Source organism: Phlebotomus argentipes, unplaced genomic scaffold (genome assembly GCF_947086385.1).
Source record: "Phlebotomus argentipes unplaced genomic scaffold, Phlebotomus argentipes genome assembly contig_15, whole genome shotgun sequence".
Classification (NCBI taxonomy): domain Eukaryota; kingdom Metazoa; phylum Arthropoda; class Insecta; order Diptera; family Psychodidae; genus Phlebotomus; species Phlebotomus argentipes.
Window position 1 is genome coordinate 7,718,733 of NW_026776181.1, and position 25,847 is coordinate 7,744,579.

At 40.0% G+C, this 25,847-nt stretch overlaps 3 protein-coding genes across 12 annotated transcripts; 1 reads left to right on the forward strand and 2 right to left on the reverse strand.

Moving 5' to 3' along the window:
* The first annotated feature begins 291 nt into the window (after positions 1-291).
* On the forward strand, positions 292-24,410 carry LOC132261467 (lachesin). 10 transcript variants are annotated; one of them, XM_059760297.1, is made up of 12 exons: positions 292-428; positions 1,115-1,179; positions 1,315-1,527; positions 13,842-13,886; positions 16,873-16,976; positions 19,945-20,152; positions 21,527-21,682; positions 21,757-21,885; positions 21,961-22,098; positions 23,013-23,177; positions 23,305-23,436; positions 23,504-24,410. In XM_059760297.1, exons 3-12 carry the CDS (start codon positions 1,455-1,457, stop codon positions 23,668-23,670), a joined length of 1,317 nt encoding a protein of 438 aa, XP_059616280.1. In that variant the 5' UTR covers positions 292-428; positions 1,115-1,179; positions 1,315-1,454; the 3' UTR covers positions 23,671-24,410. The 10 variants fall into 10 exon arrangements, with proteins under 10 accessions (XP_059616280.1, XP_059616279.1, XP_059616287.1 ...); XM_059760296.1 differs by having other exon boundaries at positions 1,323-1,527; XM_059760304.1 differs by having other exon boundaries at positions 1,323-1,527; positions 23,028-23,177.
* LOC132261466 (cysteine sulfinic acid decarboxylase) lies at positions 2,842-6,453 on the reverse strand. The gene is made up of 3 exons (XM_059760294.1): positions 5,446-6,453; positions 4,641-5,008; positions 2,842-3,761 (listed from the first exon to the last, which is right to left on the reverse strand). Exons 1-3 carry the CDS (start codon positions 6,124-6,126, stop codon positions 3,164-3,166), a joined length of 1,647 nt encoding a protein of 548 aa, XP_059616277.1. The 5' UTR covers positions 6,127-6,453; the 3' UTR covers positions 2,842-3,163.
* LOC132261471 (membrane protein BRI3) lies at positions 8,112-9,627 on the reverse strand. Its single transcript, XM_059760306.1, has 2 exons — positions 9,457-9,627; positions 8,112-9,392 (listed from the first exon to the last, which is right to left on the reverse strand). Exons 1-2 carry the CDS (start codon positions 9,533-9,535, stop codon positions 9,109-9,111), a joined length of 363 nt encoding a protein of 120 aa, XP_059616289.1. The 5' UTR covers positions 9,536-9,627; the 3' UTR covers positions 8,112-9,108.
* Positions 24,411-25,847: the final 1,437 nt, after the last annotated feature.

Here is a 25,847-nt window from a genome sequence, read left to right on the forward strand (position 1 = left end):
TCTGGTGAGGTGAAGATGGTTCTTTAGGGAAAATATTTACAAAGAGAGGGAAGGAATGTGTGAGTGTGTGTGTGTGGAAAATAATTAGGATTTTTCTTGGGATAGAAGGTGCCTTTGCTGCTCTATGTGCCTCTATTTAGCCATGAGAAATGTATGGAGAATTGGGGGTGAGAAGACGGAGAACGCCAGTGAGGGGTGGTCGTTGGGGCGCATGCGGTGTGCGCGAATCCTCACTCTGGGGGATGATTCTTCCGTGTGCAGTGGGAAAGTGTTCAGTTTATCAAGAGTCGCCGTTGAGAGAGTGTCGTTGCGAGGCACCAGACCCTGATATTCCCCAAAATTAACACTTGAGACTACATATCATCGCCACAACGAGTGTTTATTTGTAAAGTGAATAAGCGATCGAACCCAGCTATGATTGACTCTGAGTAATGTTGGGAGGCTTGACTTGCTAATTGACTTTGCGAAGAGGGGGATTCTTTCAATCTTTATAAATGTCATCAATGTGATTGCCATACGCTCTATTGACAGTCAATTTGGCTCTAATTGAAGTGAAGCCGAAAGGTGGTGGGAGGAGAGAGGCGAAATCCTGATAATTTGTCGTCAATATGATGCTGTTAGTCGATAGATTGTGCGAATGGGAAGTCGAGAGACTCAATTAATATTTAGTACATCTCTATATGGTCATGGTTTCAAAATTTGATTCACCCACCCACTGTTTTCGGCGAGTTTAGGGCGGTTGGGTGGCGGAGCTATCGCTGGTTAATCCCAGAACAGAGACCAGATTACTTTTGAATAATTTACAATATGACTACTTGGGAAATGAACATGGTGGCAGAATGAACAAGTAAAAGTTGGCGAGATAAATGCAAACTATATAAGTTATTATATATATGTGGTGTGTTAGTAAATTTTCCAGAGAAAATTGCAAACAATGTCGCAAGTGAGGGGGAATTACATAGACAAGTGTCATGTCTAAGTATTGACCCAAATTCATTCTTGAGTATTTTGATGCTGAACCTCTTCAGCGGGAATTTCGCTAAAAAGTCATTAATATGCAAGTGCTTACCAAGTCTCCCACCACGCTAAAAACTCACTATTTTATCCCCAATAGACGGGGTGGGCTTCAATTAGTGGCGTACCTAAATAATTGTCTTCTGTCGCAAGATTAAGCTTGTGGTGAGCTTTTGAATACATAATGTTTCAATTTACCCTTTTCCTAGATTTTATAACTTAATTCCTGTGATTTCTTTATAAATATTAACTCTTTTCTAATGCACTTTCAATGCAACTTCACTGTTGTTCATAATTGAGAAACGAAGCGGAAAATAAACAATAAGGTTTTTCATCAAATTGGACAGTGCAAGAATAGGCGAATGAAGTGACACATTTGGATTTTCATTCCAGCGATAAGAATAGAACATAGTGTGACTTGTGGAGTGTGAATATTCGTCATGAGAACAACGATAATGGCAACTTTTGCATTTATTTTTACAACCATCGCAACTGCGGCCATATTCGCTGAAGGTTGGTTCTATTCTCTAATTTTTAATCCTTTGAATTTAGAGCAGGAAGACATGATCCAGAGCCTTCCGATAGCGTTATGTATTTAATATATAAACACCTTGCTGTATTCTGTGTTGAAATGCTTCGTACTGAAGCTTAGGGTGTTTTGTGTTTAAAATATAATAAGGAGTTAAGTGAAGCATTACTCATTCAATAGAGTTAAGAGTGATTATTCCTAATTGACTCTATACATTGCAATAGGATTTATCGCTTCTAATATTGATTTTACACATGATCGACTGAGAATTTTAATCATATTTAGCAAAACAATTCCTGACACGAGAACTATAATATCTGGAATCTAAACTATAGTCTTCATGCGCTTCACATTTCGAACATAAAATGTTGCATGTCTAATAACTAGAAATAAGTTTCTTTTCTGTTATATTTCGATTTAATCGCAAAATAATACGAAAATGCTTCTTCATCTTCTTATTATTTCAGCTGTTAAATTTAGATTCCGTGGCTGATCATAATAAGTATAATTGCTTTCATTTCAACATAATCTTTATTACAATTTTAAATTTCCTTAAATTTATAACACTTTAAGTATTCCAATGACATCAAGCACTTGAAATTCATCCCAAAATGTTGATAAAGTAAAATAATTCCAATACTCAGGATTTATTCAACTTTTGCGTCTCTAAACTCACCTTTTGTGAAGAAAGTTGAGAGCATCTTAAATCCGAGCTTTTGAATCAACACGAGACGCTCTAAGCTTCTCGCTTACGATGAATTAAACATTCACTCTCTCCCATGGCAAATGGAATACAATCCTTGGGTCTTTCTCCACGATTCATTTCCATCAATTAAGGTTGAGCTAAAATAATTGATGCAAGGCACACAAACATTGGATATCACTTTATAATTACATACATTGACTGGAGGCTATCAATTTGTGGATAAATAATCAATTGCATGGTCAGACGGTTTGGGTTGATTTTGTGGCGATTTGGGTCTTCTATTTAAGCACCACTCCTCCATTTATTAATAATGAGGTGTTATTTGTCTAGAGAGGGACAAATCTGGCTGTAATTTGCCACTAAAAATGTACATGCTATCGGCTTTTCATTACACATTTTCTCCCCGTATCGTACCCCAATATTAATAATCATCGGTTGAAATTGTGGCCGTATTGATTTCGATATGGTGTGGATTACTGTTGGGCAAACGGATGGTAAAGTAGTGATTTTATTTGTGGCGAAAGCTCAGCATTTGCCAATTTAAAAAGCTCTGCGGTGTGAAATGTGGAAAACGTCAATTGAAAAAGAGGAGTTCTCGTTTCTAATGGATTGCCTGGATATCTTTATTTCGTCCACTTATCTACATGTTTCGATCATTCATTAAAACAACTTTTCTCTTCCTTCTCCTTATGAGGATGGGCGTCGGTTTGCGAGAGGGCGCGCATTTTTTTTCTTTGCTCTCCTCTGCATATCTCTCCACAAGAGTGGCGCGGGGATTAATTAAGAAATCTGGTATTTACAGAAAGTTTTAGAGCTGTACGGAGAATTATCTCTAAAATATACGTTATGTGTGATATAAACACGGAGGGTGGATGTAAAACTTCCCTCCTAAATAATTCATTTTACACTGCCTCTCACAAATCCTCACCAAGTTGTGCAATTTTGTTAATTATGTGCAGCATATCTGATTTCTCGAGGGATGAATTCTGGAGGACGAGCCGGAAAAAATTGGGCTTCTGCCTCAGTGGCTGGTATGTGATCATCATGGAGCCCTCCTTCATCATGCGCTCCTTAATTTTCGGCGCCACTTTGTGCAACTTGGCCCAGAACTCGTCGTCACGCGGGCACCCCCGCAGGCTGGGCGGCAGGTACCAGAAGCACACATTCGTGCACTCTGGCTGCTCCACGACCATCTCGAAGTCGCTCCGCTGGCGAATTTGCTCGGTGAAGTGCTCAGCCATCTCGAAGACCCTCTCCGCGTGCCGCTGCAGGCCGCTCGTGCCCTTCGCCTTCCACATCAACCAGAACTTGAAGACATCGGCACGACGCCCGCACTGGATGTGCTTGTCACCAGTGTCATACTTAGTGTCGTAGAATTTGTCCTTTTGAAACAGATATGACGCATTACAGGAATGGCATTGCTTCAGCAGATTAGCGTGCCGAGTGAGGAATGTCGAGCACTGTTGAGGTGCTGCCAATAATTTATGTGGATTCCATGTCACTGAGTCAGCCCTGAAACAAAGTAAAGCACACAGGATCAACACACTTGCTTCATCCTCGGGCAAGAAAAGCTCTCTCTCTCTCTCGCTCCCGTGGGAGCTTTTTGGCACCGGGTTTGCGATATTTCGCAATTCAGGGGCTTGCTAGTGAAGTCAAAAATCACGAAAATCGGATGATTCTATTGACTACTTCGGCTAAAAATATTTGTAAAACCTCTAGTTTGTGTTTCAAAACTCTCTTTGAAATCCGTAACAACTGAAACTGGGTGTCTATTTTTGGAAATAGTTTAATAAAATTAAGCTCTTTATCGAGCAAAAGCTGTGTCAACTCCAAAAAGCCATCCAAAAGTTGCCCTTTTGCAGCATTTGCATGCGAAAAGCTCTCTCTTTCTCTCTCCCTCTCTCTGGTGAGATGGCGAAGAATAATGGTGTGGATTTCATCTTCACATCAATGCTAATCCATCGACATAATTTGGCTGTGGAGCGAATGCACTGAGATGCATAGCATGTGGTGGAAAAGCTGCCCTGAGTTGCTCACCCCTCGGCGCCGCCGGGCGATAAATCATATTTGACACGGTGATTGGATAAATGGCATGAGGGGATCAATTTAAAACTAATTTATTGCTTCACTATCGCGCGGAGTTACGAAAATGGGTGCACTTGAAATTTGAAAATATGGCCAACACAGAGGAGAGCGAGAAGAGTGGTTAAGGTTGAGGAAAAATGTGACGTTGCCAAGAAAATGGTGTTTTGTGCAGGAAGTTACATCTCAACCGGAATCGGGCGGCCCGGGCCTTGGCATTTCCACACGCCTTCTCGTGGCCAAATTGTCGGTTAAAGTAATTGACACCTCTTTTCTCTGGTCATAACAGTCATGACGGTGGGAACTCACCTTTCAATTCCGGCTAGGAGTGTGCGATATTTGGGGGAAACCAGTGCTCCGCCACCCCAAGCGGCGTCCACATGGAACCAGAGCTGGTATTTCTCGCACAGGTTGGCAATTTCGGTGAGTGGATCGAACGCCCCGAGCACTGTCGTACCTGCCGTTGCTGATACCATAAATGGGTGGCCACCTTCACATTTAGCACGCAAAATCTCGCTCTCCAAATGATCCATTTGCATTTTACCACATGCATCTGTACGTATTGAGTACACATTATTGGCACCGATACCCATAAATGAGGCCAACTTCTGAATAGAATAGTGAGCATCCTCGGATGTGAACAACACCAAACGTGGCATTGCGTGAAGTCCTTTGGCCTGTGGAATTTTCAACATTACAATACATTTATTACGTTGCATTCTGCCATATGGGGCGGATTATCAATTCAATCAATTTACACAGTGCTCAATTGCAACCATTATTTCAATTGAAAAGCTCCACCCTAGATTTATGCTGGCCGTGTGGAGAACGGCTTATCAGATTTTATTCAGGGGAATTTTAAGGGTGATTGAATTACACTCCAAGAGTGCATTGAATACAATTTCACGCGATCGCTTTTCCCATGAATTTCTCATTGTGTTTCATTATATAGTGTTGATCATTTCTCCTGATGCATTTTCCGCGTCATTTTGCAATAATAAATGTCACAGTGGAAATGTATCGATTTATACGGTGAACTTCTGGATTCTTCGGAAGGAGGGGGCTTTCAATTGAAATTCAGGGGCATTTTGTCATTGAGCGGGGCTCGAATTACCTTCACATCTGGCATATTTTTGTATCTTGCGCAACTAATTGCATATCCGTTTGCAATTGAGCCGCCAGGCGCGAAAATACCATCGCCCTCGCCATTGGGAAAGCCAACGATGCGTCTCAACTCGCGCAGCACCACTTCCTCCATCAGGGTGAACACGGGGGCCACTTCGTACGTGTACACGCTGGGGTTGAGGGCGTCCGTCACCCACTGTCCGGCCAGAGCGTACGGGTCCACAGTGGAGAAGAGCTGGTTGACAAAGTACGGGTGGCCCGTCTTCACGGAGTACTTAATCGTCTGCCGGATGTGCTCCAGCAATTGGCTGTCCGACTCGCCATCCGTGGACAGGTCGAGATTGAGTGTAGCGGCGAGATCCTCTGGATTGCGCCACTCCAGGACCTTGTTCGCCTTGTCAGTGCCACTGAAGATGGCCTTCTCCAGCAACTCCTCGATGCACTCCCTCAGGAAATGCTCATGAGTCCTATTTGTCTGGCTCTGATACCGTGAATCCTCCTGTGCGCCGCACGGCACTCGATTCGTCTTGATTGCACCGAACTTGTGTTCACCATCACGATGGGCAAACTCCTCATCCTCCTCAGACAATCCAGCACTCTCTGAACCACTAGACACATGGAAGTCCTCCACTGTTTGCACATCCACGTTGAATTGGTCGTTTGCAGGCATCTTGTCGTCTGATTTCCTCCTCTCACGTTCACAAGATAATAACGGCAGAATGGTAATCACGAAATGCCCTCTCACACGACACACCACACACTTGCCAAAAAAAACACAGAGCTCGCAACTCCTCAACCGTCGATGCACACCGGGAATGAGTTGATCAGCGACTAAACTATTTAAGTAAATGCTTGGCTACTTATAAATACCCCGCAATCATCGAATCCCAACTATTTAACACTTTTTCTCTCACCGCCAACGACGGACAAGGTGATTTCCAACGGAAGATTGATATATAAAATTGCTTTAATTACACACACACAGCGAGTCTCTTGGTATTTCTCACCATCAGTTGGGTGGGGGCCTGGGGAAGGCCTTGCAATGACTAACCGCACTCAAAATCTCTATTCAACTTTTTTGCCGCTTTCTGCCTCATTTCTCAATCGATACTATCGGCTAGATTGTGCATTTTACATACAAAATTGCCCCTCAACATTCTCGTCATGCCAATTATGTCAGTAAAACTGTGCACTTCTAGGTTTCCTATAGTAATTTTTCTTTGTTAGAGTGTCGCTCAGGAGAGATGCAACAAGGAGGCGAAAATCTCAGCTGAGCACGACGGACAAAGACACGATGAAAGACCAATACTTCCGACTTTTAATTGGCTTTAGAGATTGAGACAGAATTGTTTGAATTTTTTGCATTCGTCCACACTAAAGACACTTGAGAGTGCATCATTAGGAAACTGCATAGAGCAATAGAATAGAATGGAGCCAATGTGTAGAGGAGAGAGGGGATCATTTTGGGCAGGATGAATTTCACCACTGATGCAAACTGATAGATAATTGGAAATGCATAAAATTCTAATTATGGTGTTCTATGAGAACAATATAAACAAAACTCAATTAATTCGCAAAAGTGAGAGGAATTGGTTTCTTCACAAAATTTATGTACAGACGTAAAAGCAAAAGTAGGAGGTTTAGAAGGTGTGTGTGTTTGTGCAAAAACTGAAACAAATGGAACAATCCGTTTTAGTTGGGCAAAGAAAAAATTCCCGGGAGACATGAGAGCTTAAATTGGTGTCCAAAGTGCACTTGCTCTTCGCTATTAAAGCGGGGAGTTCATCTTCTCAGCTCTGTTGCATTCTTCGGTGTTGGATTTTTTGGCAAGCACAGTTCATTGAGAAACTCTCAAGAGCCATTCTGAGAAATTGACTCTCCTATATTTGTGCTTATATAGTCACGATGATGGGCGAGCGCCAATATGTTGAAGTGGTAAATTTGCAATAATTCATCTCAATTGCATCAACTTTCCACAGGATCCTAATTCGAGGGGTTGGAATGTGATTTTTCCCACACCGACGGAAAGCACCGCGTGTAATCCTTCGCGTTCGATGACTACAGACGAAATATAGACGCGGTGTCGCCGTAAATACTGTTTATATGCTATGTACCACTGTGATTTACTACTAGTGTCTGTATAAATAAACATAAAATTAATGGATGCTATACGGATTATATGTGAGCATCTCACAGCGATTTCTGTGCCAATTTTCCCGCATTAACTGGTTGTCTGTTGACGTCAGTAAATTGCAGAGAATCAGAATGGGAAAATCCACCGAAAATATGTACATAAAGTGTGCCGCCAAATGTCTCCAAGACGTCGCGCTGTCGTTGGAATAAAAATCAGTCAAGGGTGAAAGGGACATTTTAGCACATTATATCGAGCTGTGGAAATCAGTGCGTCTGCGGGGAATATCCAAAAAGAGACACTACGTCACATGATAAAATGCCATGCGAATTAATTGATAAGCTGGAAGCCGTGGCATTTTTTTGCTGGACGCGCACGGGGAAAAACATTACAGAAGATATGACTCAACATGAAGCACATATCTAAATGTGTATCTATGTTTTTGTCTGTGCAAAAGACGCGTCGTTAAAGTTTCATGTTCTCGGCGTGGGCGTGAGTTGAGACATTCATAGATAAAGTTTTCTTGTATGCATTTTTTTCCTTTATTTTATACCATTCTCAAAATATATAATCTTATCACTTCGCTTATAAGTAACTCTCTGTATGCTCTTTGTCTGTATACTTTAGATTCCCAGTGTTTACATTTTCCAACATGCCTCACAATTAGCCTCCCGTTGTGTTTTCACGCTTTAACAGTTCGCGTGAAATGGCTCAGTATGAAAAATTGAAGGAGACCATTTGAAAAGCTCCTCCATAATTTATGCTCTCAATTTAGCGGCCTTGCACTGTTCGATGCCAGAGCAAAAAATCTGCAACTAATGCAGCTTTTTTCATCACTCCCAATATACAGACTCAACTCTGCGACAGTCTTAATCACACACGGTTTATTTTCATGACAGAGCGATCTTTGGCATCGCAATAACTGACAATAAACCATATAAACTACCCGAATATAACGTGAAGCCGGGTTTTTGACGTGCCATGGGGAACTTTTTATGACTCTGCCAAACGATTCACTTGCATTCATGCTAATATTCATGGTTTCAATTCGATATAACACTGTGTTGAGGAGCGTTTTGTTACAATTCTCGATTCCATGGGAGAAATGAGGGGATTTTACATCACAAGTGTGACTTTGAACAGACTTTTATGCATGTGATTCCACCAATTTGCGGCCTCGCTTTGTCGTGTTTTTTTTTTTACAAAACACTTTACATGATTTTCAGGTGGTCTTTTGAGCAGTATGGAAAAGACATCTCTTGACTGTGTCAATGACACAATCACACTTTATATAAAAAACTTAAGGCACGTGCCATTATTTACACAGCATAATCAATATAACATTTGGTATGTATATGATATTCTGATTTCTAACTTATAGAGTGGCTCTTTGAGAAATATCGCAGTGAATGCAGAATAGTTTTGTGCTCTGTTCATCATGCAAAATCCATTTGTGCGCCAGAATATTTCCCTTTTTCTGGCCATGCAGGACTTCGTGCCTCCCGGAGATGAATGAGCTAATTAAAATTGGGCACCGCAATTTGTGCAGCGCTTTTCTTTCATGCACAAGCAGCAGAGGATGCCGATGGGAAATAGGAAAATGGCACAGCAAATACCACAGCATGTGTAATCTTCCTCCAGCCTCCCGATGCGACACATCGGGCATCCTCCAACAACAATTATCTCCTGCGGTATAGTGATGGTCGTCGATGTGGTGACGGTCTCGCCGATGGTGCCGTAGCCCGGGGGCATCTGGGGCGCCGTGGGCAGCGTTGGGTAGTACTGGGGCATCGGCGCGGGTCCCACTGGAAGCCACAAGATATTTCCTCAGAGCTTCTGACACTCGCGCGACAAAGGAATATTACTCACGGGCTGGCTGGCTGGTCACTGTCGTCTGCATCGCCTCCACATAGGACGGGGGCGCATCCTGGATCTCACGCTTCTCCATCACTTTCGACTTTTTCCCCGAAATATCCAGCAATTTATCACACTTGAGTCACCCAGAGGAAATAATCTGCGTACGCCTGTGTCAGTGGCAGTTGTCACGTCTTGCCCAAGTATTGCCTGATGTTTTCGACAACTTTCGAGCCATTTGAACTCCACATTCAGGCGATTTTTTCTCTCAATTCCTTATCACGCCCCGGGGCGACGGTCTTGATTTGAATTTCATCGTGAATCCGCCAGTACGTGCAGTGATGTTTCGGGGGATGTTACGGGCTCTCTGGACTGTGACAGAGTGAATGATTTTCCGGTGAAAAATGATTTTTCGCTGCAAATTGAATTTTTCCCGCCTTCAGTGTGCCAAATGAACGCCAAGGGGAAATTATCTGGCATTGATGACACATTGCTAAGCTCACAGCAATCACATTGGTTGGTTTCCTGAATTTCCTGACGGATCGTAACAAGATCACGGCGCAGAATTTATCCGCAATTTGTATTCCGATCGACCATTTATTCATATGAGCATAATTTTTTCTTGTTGTGTTTACATAATAATTGTCAAATTAAATTGTCCTCATCACGCTCTGCAAATGTAAATTTGACATGGGTGAAAGAAAAAAAAGGCTGTCAATTTATATTAACAGCCCCTTGTCCTTTTTCTACCCATGTCAAATGTACATTAGTACAATACTATTAGAATAATTTAATTCCATAACTGTAGGCAGTTTTGTACTGTGATAACTTCCTTAAAAATCTGCAATGATCAAGGCAAATTGCTGATGAAATTCAGCATGTTTTTGCTTTATCTAAACTACATTTAAGCTATTGCCTGTTGATTGCACATTGCTCGTATCTGCAAATATTTATCCCTTGGCAAATGAAGTGATTTGTGCGATTTGTTTTTCTGTGAAAGGCTCAATATTGATTTATAGGACTTTAAAAATGTATTCATCATGTGTGTGATCTAAAGGTTTGAATAAACCACAAACATGTTTTCGATTTTAATTTAGAAAATTGCAATATCAAATATGCGTTTATTCGCAGATATTTGCGATATTTGTAAATACGACCAATTCGCAGATTAAATTCGCTATCCTTTTCCTGTATTTTCCCACTGCAATATTTGCCCACCTGTATTTATTTTACAAATATTGTGTTTGACATGGAGGAAAAAATGCACATTTTTCTGGCTTGAAACATATTGTTGAGAGCCAAATAGCCTGTAGAGACGGCAAAAGTTTGCCAGAATTATCTATCCCAAATTAAAAGTGTGTACGTAACACAGATATTGTATACATATGTACTCTCGATTTAATTGGCGCTCTTGCTAGGGTTATAATTTCAAATGAAACGGGAGGTTGTGGCTACTTGTGGGGAGATAAATAACTATATTAGGGAGTTAGAAGTTTTGGGTTAAAGTTTATTGGTTATACCATTGTTTTCTCAATAAATTAAAAAGCCAAGTGAGTTGGGTGGGAAAGTCAGTCGATGTGACGGAAATTCAAATGGTACGAAATTTAATTATGCGTTAACATCTCGATAGAACTTTCTGTTTTGTTTTGGTGGGGGAGTTTACACACCCACACACATAGGACTGAAGTTTACTTGTGGGGTGTTCTGATACATTTTAAATTATTCATAACATTCATTTCGCAACCTTTGCGAATAGTAGGAAAATATGCCATGACACTGGGTGGCGCGGAATGGTGAATTCCGGCGACATGAAGAGTCTTCGCGGGGAAAAGTTGCAAAATGTAAATAAAAAGTACTCTCTTGGACGGCTTTATGGAGAAAATATTTTTTATATTATTCACTAGCACGACAATCCCCTGAAAATCAGCATTTTTACAGTTGCGACTCGGACAAAAAACACTCGTGGTACTCACTGTGGATTAGTATTCCGCGGATTTATGTGACTGTGTCGAAAAAAGCGCCATGAGTGCACGATAAAAGCCCTTGAGTTTGCCAAACACAGTGATTTTCATCCTGCACAATGGCGAGATAGTGAGGAATTCAATAGACATAGAGAGAGAGGATATCAGAGCCCAAGAATGCTTTCAATTGCCTAAATTGTTGTAGATCAATATTTGCATAACAATGGGAGATTCTGGCTGAAATAGGTCATCGATTTGATTGAGACACTTTCGTGGGGATATGTGAAAATCACCGATTCCAAATATCTCTTTCCTCTCGCACTTCTTATCCGCTAAACTCTCACCACTGCAGCGCCGAGGTGTGGAAGAGAAATTAACTTTTTCGCAGCATCTGCCACTTATAATTGCCGTGTCTATTAAAGTCTTTTAGGGAGAGGAAATCGTGTTAAAAGTTTTTTCTGCGCTGCATTTCGCCCTGAAAAGTCAAGATGAATTACTGCAGAAAACAATTAGGTTGCACTTTTGGGAGGCGGAGAACCTCTTCGGCGTCCTATTTTAATTTAATCACCCCGTCATACCTCATTACCGAGCCTCCTATGGCCCAAGCTGTAATTGTTGATAACGCAGCATTGCAAGATAGTCCACTTCACTGGGCTTAATTCAATATGCAGGCGAGGGCGAGGGAATCCGTGTGTGAATCGATCAACGTAATGGCTTTATTAGTAATCTGGACTAGTCCTCTTGTGGGGGCGGCGATAACTAGTCAGATCGGAATAGCTCATCGTCATTCCTGGGATTATTCGTGGAATCGTCACTGGGCGTCTGTCCCTTTGCAGGACTCCCATCGGATAGAATGTTGCGATTAGTGCAATTGAAAGTGACAAATGCAGCCACATTACTCTTTGTCTAATTGCAAAGTTGAGACGTACAGATTGTTTACAAATTCAACTGGGATTGAGTCGCAGCTTTGCCATCCATCTCGATGGGTAATTAATGTAGAAATTGTGCAAATTTCGCATATTTGCCTGTTTGGATAATATATGCCGATTTTGCAAACGCAATGTTAACCATGGTAAGCACAATATTGGCAAGAACTTTTCACACACACACACTGTGTCTCAAATACCAGGGTAGTTTGACATAACATCATTTATTTTCGATGACAACAAACACTATGGAAATACCATTATTTTAATTGAATTGAATAAATTGATGATTTTAATGTACGGGAAAAAGACACTCAAATTAAGCAATTTTGTAAGCCAAAGTGACTGACATGGAATGCCATTCAAACTTCTCTAAATCGCAAAACTATCTATAGGGTGAAATTTTCACTAACACACTTCCAATTAAAAATGAATAAAGTAATTAGAAAATTGAATTTGCTTCTCAAATTCCAGTGTATTCAATTTAATTAATATACATAGAATATTTTGGTAATGCTTTTCCAGCTAGATAAGTATAGATTTATGCTTTTTGCATTATTATCTGTTTGACCTAATTAAATAAATTTCCCATCCTCACAGAGTGTGTATTTTCACATTTCAAGTGCATCACAGCAGCTGAGATTATACTCAAAGTTTCATTGAAGCCTCACACAAGGCGAAAATCTGCATAAATATATTTCTCGTACTTTATGCTTCTGCACTCTGAAGATGTTCCTTCTTTTCAAACACTAAGTGTATGTAAATTGAAAACAGCGGCTAAGAAATGTGCAAAAATATTTGTCCTCCCCCTCCTCATAACACCCACCATCTCGAGTGCGATGGAAAATAGGTGAAAATCCCAAGATAATGCGGAGTGTCGAGTGGAAAATCAATAGTGCGATATTGTCTTAAGAAGGTAAATTTTCATTCTTTTCCTCCTCCACTCAATTTGCCACGTGAAATATTCAACGATGCCACGCATTTTCGTTTGCACACTCGTAATTATATTATATCACAATGTTAAAATAAAAAGAATGTACTATAATGGGGTCGGGGGGGGGGGGCCGAGGATGAGTCCCTCCTTGTTCTACGATAAGCCGCCTCGTGTGTTGTGATGGCACAGGAAAGTAATAAGGAGTTAAAAAAAATTAAGTTACCATATTTGCCATGGCAGAGAACTTTGTAGGAGAGAATATGCGAAAGAAGAGAATAACCCATGAAAAAGTCATATAATTTTCGCCAAATTTGGGGTAATGTCCCCTTTTTTCTTGCCTCAGTTACTCGCCTCTTCTGCCATGGTCTCACCTCCAGAGAGTGGCGAATTATATAGTAAATTTTATGCTGAAATTGAGTTGAAGGAAATGAAGGGGAAATAATGCTTGGAAAAAAGTTTCCTTCGGTGCGAGAATGTGCGTATTTTTAATGAATTTTATTTTTATCATGGGTGAATATTTGTAATTAGACGAAAATTGGGCAAATCCTAACCATTCTCTTCTTTACCTTCTCTTTGCAGGCAAGTCAAGTCAATCTTCGGACTCAAAGGCGGAGTACAACAATGGTGAGACTCCATTTCTTCACTCTCTAGAAAGAATTTCCTAAGTAGAATTAAGCACGGAACAGCGGCTTTAAGAAGTCTCGGCGTGTATAATATTTTTCGTTGAGAATTTAAGTATGATTAAGTTGCGGTGGAAATACCTTCAGCAATATAAAAATATCATTAATCACCTTATTTAAATAATGTTTTCGTAATTCTGCTTGTGATCTCTGAATCATTTACCACCTCTCCAGTGTGTTCACACATTGTTCATAATAATGTTATTTAGCAGCGAGGGTGTGAGAACACCCGTACGTGGTGGAAGAAAATTAATTATGTTGGAAAGAAAAAATTATAGTCTTGTGTATACTTTCTCCTCTCCCGCCACTCCCTCCCCATATATTGCCAGCATGCGGGTTTATTTAATATCTCCAACCATTACAGCATATTTTGCGGTTATATAAAACTCCCACTGTACAAGACGTTGAACATCCTCTTGCAAATCGCATTGCAAAAGGATTGTTGGCACAGGAAGACTGGGCGGCGGGGGAAGGTAAGAAGAAAAGCTGGGCGTCATTATGCATTTCCTTCCACGATGTTTGATCTGCTGAGAAAATATTCCTGAGACGGCGAAAGATGACTCTTTGTCAGAGACTTGGAGAGCTTATCTTTTTGAGAGTCTGCAAAATGTCAAAAGAAATCAATCGACAGAGTCAAATTTGAATTCACGACATGGCTATGGATTCCGAGGGGATTTTTCGATTAAAAGGAGCGCATCTTGTTGATATTATGCCAATAATCTCAGAATCGATGTCATATTTCTATTTATTTACGCAAAATCTCCGTTTCCCTGCAAACGAACATATGTCATTCAGCAGGGAATTGAGCAAATCTCTGCACATCATGTCATATTTTAAGTTTTTATTGCTCGTATAGGAGATTAATTAATATGACAGCTACATTTTCCTTCAGAACATTCAGCGTGTCATTGCAAAAGTTTCTCTCATTTTTTGACTTTTTGGGTACTTTTTGCCGTGAGACACTTCAGAGACTGAATGAAGTTAAATAAACATCTCCGCACTCACAAATTCCCATGTCGGGAAATTAAGAATTAAGCAGAAATCCTCGTCTGCTTGTCTCTGAGGCGCACAATATCTGTCATCTTCATTGAAATATAATAAGTCAAAGGTCAAAGTGTACACGACGTATAATTGAGTGTGTAGTAAAATATTCCATCAAGTGTAACACGGTAATTGAGTTCTTGGGGTAAATGTGAATTAAATTATATGGATATGCTGGTTCTTTTTTCCTCATCCACCCACCATTGCGCCCTGCCATTCATCCCGTCATACTTCCTGTTACACTTGTACATCCTCTGACTCGGTGCGAGTTGTTGAAATATTTGCTTGATGTACGACAAAAATGCGAGTTTAATTTAATTTGGCTTGAGTATACTGCCGAGCCAAGTTAATACCCATCTCATCCGTGCACTTGAAAATTCTTTGTGCATGCCTTTCATCAAACCTTATTTTTTAACAGCGAATTGCCAACGACCCAATTTGAGGGCCACACAACATCATAGGCAAAATCTCCTCTCGTCTGATGGTTGAGGAGTCTATTAGACGGCGTGGAGAGTGTATGAAATGGAATCTCCAATTTTCTAAAGGGAATCAATTTATATCAAGGCAGTATGAATTTATGTAGCACATAGAGATATCTATAACATGATTTTGATGAATAAATTCCACACAATTTATATGCAAATTTGATGATTCGTAATATTCATCAGGGATTCTGTTCTAGACAGTGTAAATATATGGATGGGAAACCACAGTCATATACTCAACTTCTTCACCATCCCACACGCACAATATTTTCTTCACTCTTGCGCCAACAAGTATATGAAAACATTATTCATAACTAGGTTTTTTCCCGTCTCCTGCCAACGAGGCGAACCGTCTTCTATCCATAAGAAACTCCTCTGCGATTTATACGGAGCATATTGAAATAAATTCGCCCTGATTGACTCAATTTACATACATACTCTCTCCTCTCGAGCACTCTCGAGAACCATTCATCATATTTTTAATATGATCGCAATACAAGTTCAGTCACACTCTCGAGCTCCGGCACAAGCCCGAGGGGCTCGGAAAATGTATATAAATATTTAGATACGTGATTTTGGCTAATAATGATGAGTTAACAATGTTTTATGACGAAGGGTGGCTTAATGAATTTTGCCATTTCACGAGTGCGGGACGCCAGAGCTTTTTTATTAGCCACCCTCCAGCCCAGAAGAGCGCGCAAAGCGAACGGCTTACGGCAAAAAAGCTCATTTGCAGTGTGATTGAGAACGACCGAAATTCCGTTCGACCGAGCAAGAAATTAAAATCTGAGCGAGAGAATTTTATGAAACACCCCAAAAATAGTAATATATTAATCGATTCTCTGACTTTTTTCATCCACTGCTCTACGATTCACACAAAACAAATCTATTGATCCAGAGTGAAAATTGCAAAGTGGGCGTTGAGAAAGTTGGGTGGGAAAATGTTCAATAAAATTTGGGCACTTTTTCCAATATTCAAATGTGTCATAAAACAAAATTGCATTGTTCAAAGGCGCGTTAATAAACCAATAGGATAAGATTTATTTCTACAATTTCCCCACTCTTTTCTTGAATTAGAAGACAGTCTGTTTCTGGCAGAGTATTTTTACATTCCATTTTTCCACAACTCGGGGGCTTTTCTCGCCCAAAATCCACTGAGAAGAGCTCTCCCATTCTGTGGAAAAGTCTGTGAGATTTAGAAAATCCAAAAGAGCCTTGTTTCAAAGTCTCTGTCTAATGTGAAAATCCTCAGAGTGGATATTAAGGATAAAATTTATCTCTGCCGGAATTCACTCTATTTATCCATCCAACTTGCTTCTCAACTGCTTTGAATTGTCTTAACGACCACCTTCATGAGAGAATGCAATTAAGTAAAATGATTTGTTAAAATTCAACTCTTTGCAGAGCTCAACTTTCCGCGCTTCGCCGAACCCATTCCAAATATCACCGTGTCAGTGGGTCGTGATGCACTTCTGGCGTGTGTTGTGGATAATCTGAAGGGCTACAAGGTAAGAAAATCCTATTTAGCAATGCACTCGCTCAATTTTTCACAAGCCAGTCATCATCAATCATCGCCGGAGTGGTGATGAAATTAAGAGAATGACGTTGAAATTGAATGTGCGGCATGGTGTGGGGCTGTGTAAATACGGGCGAGGATGTTTCACAAATCATCCCCGGTATTCTTGTCACGTCTGGAGTTTTCATTGAATTGTTCAATAGGTACTTTATTGTTAAAGTTTATAGATATGTGTCAATAAAGTGTTCAGTTGATTTATCAGTGATAGAGTGGAGATTTTTGTCCCCTCCAAAAAGAACAACTTTAAACTGCGGAGATTGGAAAATGCATGTGAAAAAGGGAGCGCAGTAATTGCGAAATGATTTTTCCAGTGCGGAACACGCACGGGGAGGGGGATGTGCGAGAGTCACCCTCAGAAAGTGGATGGAATCATGTCATTGAGTATGATTTTGATAAATCTCTTTGAAATGTCACTGAAAGAACCATAAATCATCTCCAAAAATAAAATATCATAAATTTTCAATAAATTGTTATTCTATTACGTACCAGAAATCGATTGTTTTCTCTTTTGTAGTGACTATGGATAGCATGTACACGATGGAGAATTTTCCATCCACGCCACGTTCTCCACACATATCGTCAATATAATAATTTTCTATTTTATTTTTGCGAAAATGCTTGTATCTGGCTGTCTGGCTGTGGTTTTTGCACCATTAATGGGATGGGAGGAAGAAATACAATACATATGTACATACATTTGTTGTTTATTGACATGATATATTTCAATATGGAGCAATTTTTCTTTCATAGACAGAACACAAAAAGCATACGACTATAGTGAAAGAAAAGTGGTGGAATAGGAATATAGAGGGAAATTTTGCGCGCATATTTTGCGATGGTTCTTTCATTTGTGCAAAAAGGAATATTGCTTTTGATATTGTTGAGTTTTTGCGCTCGTCTTCTTTGTCATACACACGCAATATGTGTGTTCTCCATCTCAAAATTGGAAGAGGGAAGAGCTTCGGTAAAGGTTTAACAATGTTCTATCCCTTTTTCTTGTTCTACCCCTGCCACCGGAGCACACCCTTAATGCCGCTGTTCAAAAGGTGTGCCTTTTGCAATTTACTTTGAGGATATTTAAAAGGCAACGAGAAGAAAGACGCGCAATGTAATTTTTGTGTATTTTCAATCTGCAAAAAACAGCCCTCTTCTCGTAACTTCAAAAACATATTTGGCATATTTTCACACAAAATTCTCACTTTGGGAATTAAGACACTGAAGCGCTTCACGTTTGCGACAGCGGAGAAAATTTATGGAATTTCTGATCCAGAGAAGAGCGCAGAACCTGAGAGTGGAGAAAGAATAACGAAATGACAAAGTAAATTTGCATGAATCCATTGACTTCTCAACCTGAAGTGGGATGAGAAGGGGAGAAAAAGCACCTCGTAATTATGATGGATTGGTGCGAGTTAAATTAACTAAATTATTCCTGTACTTTCCACCTACTTTGTGCATTGTGTGAGCTTCTCAATTTCTTTTGATTCCAGGGTAAAAACTCACGTAAGAGCGGAGTAGAAAAAAAGTATACAGAGGGAGAATGTTATGTATTTATTAAATTAGTATACTTCCCTCCACTTTGCATACAAACCCCTCAATTCTCCTCTACTCTGGCCTCACTTCTGAGGGAAAGTGAGTGGATCATTTTAACATAATTGAACTAACACACTCTTCTGCCCTGCTTTAAATTCAAAATATGAAGACTCTATGGTGGAAATGTCGGCAAATTTCCACCAAATTTCCCGTTTTAAGGTTAGCACACAGTGGCTTGCACATTTATGTACACAATTCAAAAATTTATAGAGGATTACTTATGCATAGAAGTAAATGTAATGAAACTTTGTGGAGCCAATATTTATCTCAAAGCGAAAGTCACAGATCAATTGCAAATCGGAAGTAAATTAAGCATATAATTTAGTGTGTTAATAAATCACAACCATCCTGGTTTCGGTCCTATAAACTCCTAAACCACTGTACTTTAACTGTTCATTTGAATATGGGCCATGCAGGTCATGCGTGCATATTTCATCAAGCTTTTTTGCATATTTATTTGACGAATATTCAGTTAGATTATGATCAGCAAATTTCTGTGAAAACTCTCTCCGCTATAGAATTTATCCAACGAACGAGCATGAATTCACTCTAAAAGGGTAGCTCTCTCCACCCTGTGAATCACCCGAACTTGCTCTCTATCATCTCTAATTTATCTTTTATGTAAATTTAATTTGTTACCTAATTTAGTGTTATTATAATTCATTTTGATAAAAGCGCACAACAATGAATTTGTTGTCTAAGGGGTGAAGCGTGGAATGATGAAGAAATAAAATGTCACACCAGACTTTATCCTCTCGTCTCCACTGTGAAAATACGAGGAGGGGTGAAATGCTATGAATATTTTTACAGTCATTCCATTGTCATGTTTTGTGTTGCTGCTGGTGTAGGGGAGCAGTATATCTATGTATGGCCTGTGTTGGGGGGCGAATGAGCGAGAGAGGAAATTTTATATGCAGAATCGCATTTTCTTTTATCATCTTGCATCAGGAGCAAAAGAGATACGCATATATATTTGTTTGAATATATTTACATGAACTGTAGCATTCCTGGGGCTTGTGTGCGGGTGTTCTGGGCAATTTGGGGCGATGGGCGAAAGGGCGAGAGGGGCGGGTGGGTGGCGAATGAAAACTTTTATGAGAGACACTTTGCATAAGCGTAAAAGTTTGATTGTTGTAATTGTTGTAGAATGGATTTACATTCCTATAGTCTCTCACTTTGGCAAATTTTTCCGTTGCACAGAGCACAAGATATATAAAATTTATACGCTGTCTATATGATGTACATAGTTAGTGGTGTTTGAGTGGATTCTTGTCTCTCACTTCTTCCCATGTTATTTCGTGCACTTTCAGGTGGCATGGGTTCGAGTGGATACCCAGACAATTCTATCCATTCATCACAACGTCATCACGCAAAATCCCAGGATTACGCTCTCCTACAACGATCACAGATCGTGGTATCTGCAGATAAAGGAGGTGGAGGAGAACGACAGAGGGTGGTACATGTGCCAAATCAACACAGATCCCATGCGATCGAGGAAAGGCTACCTGCAGGTCGTCGGTGAGTATTTTCCGGGCGCATATTTCCTCTGTGTCCCGCCCAATGGCGTGTATATTGGGATGCATTCACATCGCTTTTGGGGATAGACACAGAAATAAAGGGCAAAGTGCTCGTCTGGCACTTTCAATGTGTCCAGTACTAATAAATACAGGTGAATGCACATTTTTAATCCATCGTGTTCAATTTTACAAACCATCTCTGTGTATTGGTAAAATGTGGTGCAAATATTGAGAGTGCGAGAAAAATTTAAAGTATACTTGATCAATTCTATGAATTGTCTTGTGAGTCGTGCATCTTTATCTTCAAGATCATGTACAAAAATTGAGTATACAACGCTGAACACTGACGAATTTTGTTGCATTTGTGATGTCAGTTTCCATCATAGCAATTTCTTGCCTACTTGAAAAGCACTTCACTCCTTTGTGCAATCGCAAAAGCCGCTGAAATGATGATTTTCCTAAGTATGAAAAGAATCACATAAGAATGACGATGAAACAAATGTGGAAACACTTCTCTTTTAAATTCACGCTCACATGATTGCACGTTATGGAGTATACTTTATGTTATATGAAGTATATGTCTCTGACATTTTCTGGTACTCAATTAAAATATAAATTGGTTATTTTCACAGAAACTACCACAAAATGACTCAAGCTCAATTGTGTCTTTTTAGCCCTTTTTAGCATAATAAATTGATTTCAACTTCACAGCCTTTTATAGAGTTTAAAAGGAATTCTGTAAAGTTTGTCGCAATCCATTGAAGAAGAACTTTTTTACTTCCTTATTTACAATGCAATTATTTTTGCCACCATCACACTAACTTCTAACTATTTTAGGAGGTGTGACGAAACGAATGCCTCCCACTGAACGTCACCCAAAAGAAGCATCCTGAATTTGTTCATGCAAGAAACTCAATGGGAAAACTTCCCGTATAGCAGTGATTGACTATTTTATTGGCAGTGGAAACTGATTTTGCTCCATTCCATGCCAAAATGGGTGTTGAGGAATTTTTTTCTTTAATTGCTTTCTCTCACTGGGAGAGACATTTCGCGAAACTTGTTAGCAATTCAACTTGAGATTTTCCTCTCTCTTTCTACATACCAATAAACTTTTCCAGCATGTCTCCCGCCGAAGACCCCGGAAATTCGCACCACCCAGTGACTCTCTGTTGTGTGATTAATTTCAACAATTAACTGACTTTTCAATGCGATTTACGGAGAAAATTTAGTGTGTCCCATTTGGGGCGCGTTTTCATTAAAAATCAAAGCATAAAGCAGTCATTTGGGGAGGATTAGGGGCGTGAAGGAGCCGATAAATCTGAGATATTTTGCGTGGAGTGTCGCAAATGACTGAAAAGTGTCCCTTGCCTTTCAGTGCCACCAGTGATCCTGGAGCAGTACACCAGCAACGATATGGTGGTGCGAGAGGGCTCAAATGTAACGCTAAATTGCAGGGCGAGGGGATATCCTGAGCCATACATCATGTGGCGTCGAGAGGATGGCAGTGAAATGTCCATCGGCGGCGAAAATGGTAGGCACTCTCTTGACTTTCCCCGATATTTACTTAAAGTATCACCACTCTGAGGCGCATTTTCTCGTTCAAAGTGGCCGTAGTTGATGGAGAAGTGCTGTCGATTGTGAAAGTGAGTCGACTCCATATGGCGGCTTATTTATGTGTCGCCTCCAACGGGGTGCCACCGTCAGTGAGTAAAAAATTGGAGCTCCGTGTTCAGTGTGAGTGATAAAATATTTCAATTTGAGGCGGATGATGTGGTGATTTTGCATCTTCTTTCCCTCCCACGCGCGCAGTTCCGCCCATGCTGTCGATTCCCAATCAGCTCGAGGGCGCATACACTGGCCAGGATGTCACCCTGGAGTGCCACACGGAAGCATATCCGGCATCGATAAATTATTGGACGACAGATCGCGGAGATATGATAATATCAGGTGGGTTGCATATCACACCAAGAGCCGCGTATGTGGCGCCCGTGGAATTTATACTTGCGCTCACCTATGAAAAACAACACACGAAAGTGCTCACATAAAGGGACACCATGAATAATTTGTCAATGATAAATTGCCCCTCTGACTTATCGCACCCCCGAGTTGTCTAATATACAACATAATTTCAATGTCCACAGTCGCCACAATGAATTTTCCCCCATTCATTTCCCTTTTCATATTTTCCCATGAATAGACACCCACAATTCCAATGGGTGGCATTTGCGGAGGACATTGTTTCTCTGGGAAAATATTTAGCAAATTCAGCATTTTTCCCATAGTTTATGAAATTGCCCATCGCCGTGGTGAAAACTTTTCGGGTGGGCTTCTCTCGTCCGACAAACTCTCCTCCTAGATCAATTGTCATGGAAAGTTTTGTGGTGATTTTCAAAATGGCAAAACAAATAGAATTCCCATGAAGAGATTGGCGAAAGGGGGATTTCCAGGTAGAGCGTGTCTCAATAAAAGTGATATATATCTCGGAAATTGAATGAGAATGGTTTGAGGGTGGAATGTTGAAAAATATAAATTTTAAGAGCGTTTTTATGAACCATAGAATAACTATGATTGAGGATAGATAAATTTACAATATCATGAACAATTTGTAAGCTGGAATAATTGAAATCCCGGGCAAGTTCACGCCCATTTGGATGCTCCGCCCATTCATGATTTGTTCCATAACACAACATTTCTAACATTTCCAATATTTTGAAAGTTGCTGAACGCGTTTTCCCATTGTCATTCGCGAAGCACAGTTGCCATAAGTTAAACTAGACCAATTTTTCACGACGACATTGATAATTTGTTACTGTATCTTGAATTTTTCTGTAGTATTAAATGGCGATTAATCATTAATTTAGACACTTCCCGCGCAGGAGACAAATTCGAGACGCTGTCCATCAGCAACGGCTACAGCAAGTACATGAAACTGAAGATTCGCAGTGTCGGCGCCAAGGACTTTGGCTCGTATCGATGCGTGGCGAAGAATTCACTCGGGGAAACAGATGGTCTCATAAAGCTCGATGGTAATGTTGTATATTTCCTCACAAAACATGTTTATATGAATTTTTCTCTGGTGCGCATATTTGAATTTAAAATCAATTGCGAGTGATTGCATATTTATGGTTGCTCGTGTTGTTTTCTCTCGCGCAGAAATTCCCGCTCCAACAACCCCAATGACAACGGAAATCTATCAGTTGAATCGGTCACGGGTGAAGAATCGAAAGAAGTACGATTTCGTCACCATTGGCGACTATGGTGTGGAGGAGTGGCGCGATAACAATGGTGAGGTGCAATTTAATTTCAAGTGCGGTCTTCTCGTGGTGTAATTATAATTATTTCTGGGATTTAGACTACAATGGGGACTTTTCGTTGCCATCGCGAGGTCCGCCACCCATTCGGCATCCACCAGGTGCATATCATAACAGCTCCCATTCACCGCTGCTCACCACACCATCCACTTGCCTCGTGATACTCGCAATCCTTCTCGCCGCCATGAATGCGATGCTCCTGAGATGAGAACATTCCTCACCAGCGGCCACAGAGCAGCATTTTGCCACACTCTTCCCGTAAGTTCATCACATTTCCTCCATGGTTGCATTCAGTGAGGGCGCATAAGCAGAGGAATTTGAGTCAAACTCATCTTCATGCACAGTTTATTTGACGATGAAGGCATTAACCCGTAAAAAAAAATGATGGAAATCTTATAAATAAGTGACAAATCTCTGTTGAAGCTCTTGATGAAAAAACAGTCATTTCTTTCTGCGGTGCTAAAGTGTAATTTAATATTGATTATACCGAGACGTAAATAGTTAAGAGATGTCCTACTGAGGAGGGTTATTTGGGTTTTAAGTGATCTCTTTTGTACTACTCTCCCAAAGCATCATTCTTTAAACCTATTGTCAATTCATGAGGGCAGAAGGGATGTTTGTATAAATTTGTGATTACCATTCTAAAAGATAATCCGTGTAGCTTCATTTAGAAGACCATCAAATGAGTACTTGTTAGATGACACACCCGGCCAGACATTTCTTTCTATACTTCGTCCCTCCCCTACATAGGAATATACTATGTTGACAGAGGATCTAACCAGACTGTTATTTCACAACACATAAAATAAAGGAAATGCTATAGCAATTTTTCTTCCGGTAATAAACGAAAATGAAAGTTATAGTTGTACTAGAAATATCATTGACTCCTTATACATAAAACATTTAAAGGCTTTGTAAATTGTAAATAATAAATGAGGTATATATTTAGAGGTGTTCTCACTGTTTATTTTTGAATTTTACTTTCTCTCTTTGTGACTTAATAATATAATATTTTGTTGCAGATATATAAATGATTTTTTTTCTGTAAATTCATCAAAATTCCTCAGCTGAAAAATTGGTGAGTAGCAAATCACATTTTATTCTCCGCTTAAGGTGTAAATTCCTCAGTTTCAAAGGACACTTTCATCCACGTTAAGCTGAAAGAGTTTTTCTTTCATCTCCCATTTCCCCTCTCTGGGGCAAACGTGAAGCAAGTAATCCCGAAAGAGGTGGGATATCTGCACTATACAGCACTAAACTGTGTCGAAAGCAGGTGAAAGCACGTGAAAATATTGCAATTTGATATTATTATCACGTGTCGTAATGAGAGGAGTTCGGAGTGGGAAGTGTAGCCTCGAAGTTGATTCTAGCACACTTAGCGAAATCACATTTTCGTGAGCTTACTACTGATTGATGATGGTAATAAGGAGACAAAAGATTACTGTCTGCTCAATAAAAATGAGCAATCATTCTAAAGGCATTACCACGCTCTACTCCTTTACAATTCACTAAGGCGCAGATTGGCCGTTTCGATGGCGAGCAGGAAGTGAGCTGAAAAAAGTGGATGAGAGGCGAACTATGTATATCATTTGTGTGCTTGCTTTTTAATGAACCCTCCAACTGACTTTGGAGGAATTAATCATAAAATATGGTGTGAAGTTGGTGAAAATTTTTACAACACTTCTACTAGATTACCGGTGAAAAAAGTTGCTTTTTTAATGCAGTTCCCGGTGAGAAAATGGTTGTGAAAAGTGGCTTTTTGGACGATTCCAAGCAATTTTGCGAGGAAATTAATAGTTCAACCTTTTAGCGAACTTTAAATTCTGTACAAACTATTGTAATATTAACAATGCAATATATTGAGAATATTTTCAATAGATTAAATTATAAGCGTGACCTTAAAATCCGCCACTTTTACCTAACAAAAAGTATCGATCAGTTTATAGCAAAGGAGTAACCATGTCGCGCAATCACGATTCACAGAGAACGCAATCTTCGCAACCTCAAACGTAATTCACAATCCCTAGTAGAAAATCTGAGGATAGATCTTAGAATATTTGTGAAAAGATTTTAACTTACTTTAGCTAGACTTTAACTATTAGAATTTTGAAATGCTTCTATTGTCATTTCTTCATTTTTCTTTGATGAATAATTTGTTGCGTGTTTTCCATCAGCTCTTCGCTTGTTCTTATTTCTTCTCCCTATCTTTTCTCTGGGTATTCCTATCAGAATGTATGATAAGTGTGTCGATTTGTCCAATTTCTTCCATTTGACTTCAGCTTAAAAGCTGAAGCACACCTCGTGTGATTCCCTAAATTGAATTACTTACTCATAGAGTAGAAAATTCCCACAAATTGCGTAGATTGTCGATGAATGATCCCATAG

What these genes read in the sequence shown, in the direction of transcription:
- LOC132261467 (XM_059760297.1), top strand. Translation starts at nt 1,455, where the DNA reads ATGAGAACAACGATAATGGCAACTTTTGCATTTATTTTTACAACCATC. An exon ending in AAAGGCGGAGTACAACAATG is followed by an intron (nt 13,887 to 16,872) that starts GTGAGACTCCAT and finishes AACTCTTTGCAG; the next exon opens with AGCTCAACTTTCCGCGCTTC. An exon ending in GTCCATCGGCGGCGAAAATG is followed by an intron (nt 21,683 to 21,756) that starts GTAGGCACTCTC and finishes TCTCGTTCAAAG; the next exon opens with TGGCCGTAGTTGATGGAGAA.
- LOC132261466 (XM_059760294.1), bottom strand. Translation starts at nt 6,126, where the DNA reads ATGCCTGCAAACGACCAATTCAACGTGGATGTGCAAACAGTGGAGGAC. An exon ending in AAAATATGCCAGATGTGAAG is followed by an intron (nt 5,009 to 5,445) that starts GTAATTCGAGCC and finishes AAAATTCCACAG; the next exon opens with GCCAAAGGACTTCACGCAAT. An exon ending in CTCCTAGCCGGAATTGAAAG is followed by an intron (nt 3,762 to 4,640) that starts GTGAGTTCCCAC and finishes ACTTTGTTTCAG; the next exon opens with GGCTGACTCAGTGACATGGA.
- LOC132261471 (XM_059760306.1), bottom strand. Translation starts at nt 9,535, where the DNA reads ATGGAGAAGCGTGAGATCCAGGATGCGCCCCCGTCCTATGTGGAGGCG. An exon ending in AGTGACCAGCCAGCCAGCCC is followed by an intron (nt 9,393 to 9,456) that starts GTGAGTAATATT and finishes TGTGGCTTCCAG; the next exon opens with TGGGACCCGCGCCGATGCCC.